The sequence below is a fragment of the Phacochoerus africanus genome, chromosome 4 (genome assembly GCF_016906955.1).
Source record: "Phacochoerus africanus isolate WHEZ1 chromosome 4, ROS_Pafr_v1, whole genome shotgun sequence".
NCBI classification, from domain to species: domain Eukaryota; kingdom Metazoa; phylum Chordata; class Mammalia; order Artiodactyla; family Suidae; genus Phacochoerus; species Phacochoerus africanus.
Window position 1 is genome coordinate 57770416 of NC_062547.1, and position 2148 is coordinate 57772563.

General features: G+C 36.9%; 1 protein-coding gene across 1 annotated transcript; it reads right to left on the minus strand.

The window, feature by feature from the left end:
- Nucleotides 1-977: 977 nt before the first annotated feature.
- On the minus strand, nt 978-1919 carry LOC125124586 (olfactory receptor 5V1-like). The gene has a single exon (XM_047774654.1). The coding sequence runs from the start codon at nt 1917-1919 to the stop codon at nt 978-980; it is 942 nt and encodes a 313-aa protein (XP_047630610.1).
- Between the last annotated feature and the right edge of the window lie 229 nt (nt 1920-2148).

A 2148-nucleotide genomic window follows, 5' to 3' on the forward strand; every position in this document is an offset into this window, starting at 1 on the left:
TAAGTGATGATACTTTCAGTTTTCACCATGTTGAGGCTAAGAGGAGAGTAGTACAGTGAGCTGAATTAGACAACTAAATCGGAGACAAAACTAAGTACCTGTCTTGTAGACACATACAGAACTGAGAATGGATAGGGACATTGAAAAGAGAGAGAAATAGAAATATAGAGGAGGTGGAAGATAAAACTGAAGAAATTGAAAGAAGAACATTAAGGAGAAATGCCATATTCAGTCAATCAAATAAGGGAAAAGAGCATAAGGATGATCTATAGATAGATATTTATTTATAAGCAGATGAAAACATACAGATAATATGGTCTTTTTTTAAATATGGCCTTTTTATCATATGGATACAAATAGGACTTGAAGTCCAAGTTAACTTTAAACAGGCTCACTTTAAAACTGATACACTAGTGAAATTATTAACATTTCTGTGCTTACATTAAAAAATGTCACATATTGGATGACAAGGTTCAGGTGGATATATAGATATAACTCTATAGAAAACTAATTATAGACATTTGTGTCTGTAAAGGTAACTATGTATTCTATATATAGCAGAAGAAAAATATTTTACAAATTATTTTTATGAATTTATTATAAGTAAACTTTGAATCATTCACTTTTTTAAATTTAATTTCATTGGAATAAAAAAATTTATATTAGTTTCAGGAGTACAGCAAGGAGAATCAGTAATACATATAAATGTAACAATTCTTTTTTGCCCATATAGGTTATTACAAACTATTAAGTAGATTTTCCTGTGCTATACAGTAAGCTCTTGTTCATCTATTTTATACAGTAGTTTGAATATATTATTTCTACCCTCCCAATTCAACCCTCCCCCAATTTGTATCACCTATGGTAACCATAAGATTTAATTTGAAATCATTGTTTGTTATTTTTTAAAAAATATGGCCTTTTTATCATTTTCACTAGATTACACATGTCATGTCACATGATATTTAATATTATACTTAGTGTAAAAATTCTCTATGACACAAGACCCTTCTGACTGCTCCTTTCACCTCTGTGTTTCTCAGGCTGTAGATCATGGGGTTTAACATTGGGGTAACAATTCCATATAACATGGAGATAAGTCTGTCTATTCCTGGGGAGTGTTGACTGGAATACGGGCGTACATAAGTAAATACCGTTGTGCCACCAAACAAACAGACCACTAGAAGATGGGAAGCACATGTGGAAAAGGCTTTTCGCTTCCCTTCCACTGACTGGATCTTCAGGACGGTAGATATGATGTAGAAATAAGAGATAAAGGTGACCAGGAAGGCACTGATTCCCAAGATACCTGCTTCCACCAAAATAAGCATTTCTGCCACATAGGTGGATGAGCAGGAGAGGGCCACCACTGGTGGGATGTCACAATAGTACTGGTTAACTAGATTGTACTTACAGAAAGAAAGGCGGAACGTGGACACGGTATGAAGGAGGGAATTGAGAAACCCTGCTGTCCAGGTCCCAACAGTGAGCTGAACACAGCGGACCTTGGTAATAATTAGGGTGTAACGGAGAGGGAAACAGATGGCCACATAACGGTCATAAGCCATGACAGAAAGAAGGAAGACCTCAGTCCCCACCAGGGCCACCAGAAAATAAAGCTGTAGAGCACACCCAATGAAGGAAATACTGTGGTTCTCAGTCAAGAGGTTCTCCAGCATTTTAGGGACAGTGGTTGAAGGGCAGAATATGTCTAAGAGGGACAGATTTGCCAAGAAGTAAAACATGGGTGTGTGCAGTTTTTTCTCAGTCCCAATGGCCAAGAGAATGGCCCCGTTTCCCACCAAGGTGACCTGATAGATGATGGCAAAGACCACGAAGAGAGGGTAGCGCACCGCAGGGAGGTCAGAGAGCCCTATGAGGATAAACTGAGTCACTGTGGTTTCATTGTAGATGTCCATATCCTGTGTCCACAAAGGTCTTTCTGAAGGAAATATAACCAACAAACATGGGTTAGAGTCAAAAGCCAAGAGGCTAACAATGAGAAAGTCTTGCAAAATAGTTGGTCTGTGGTTGGTGATAAATTATATTACAATTATATTTTAATTAGAGATTTCAATTGTTTAACTACTTTAAAAAAATCATCTGTGTCCCTGATTCCTGAAAAATTCTTCCTCAGTTCCTTATCAA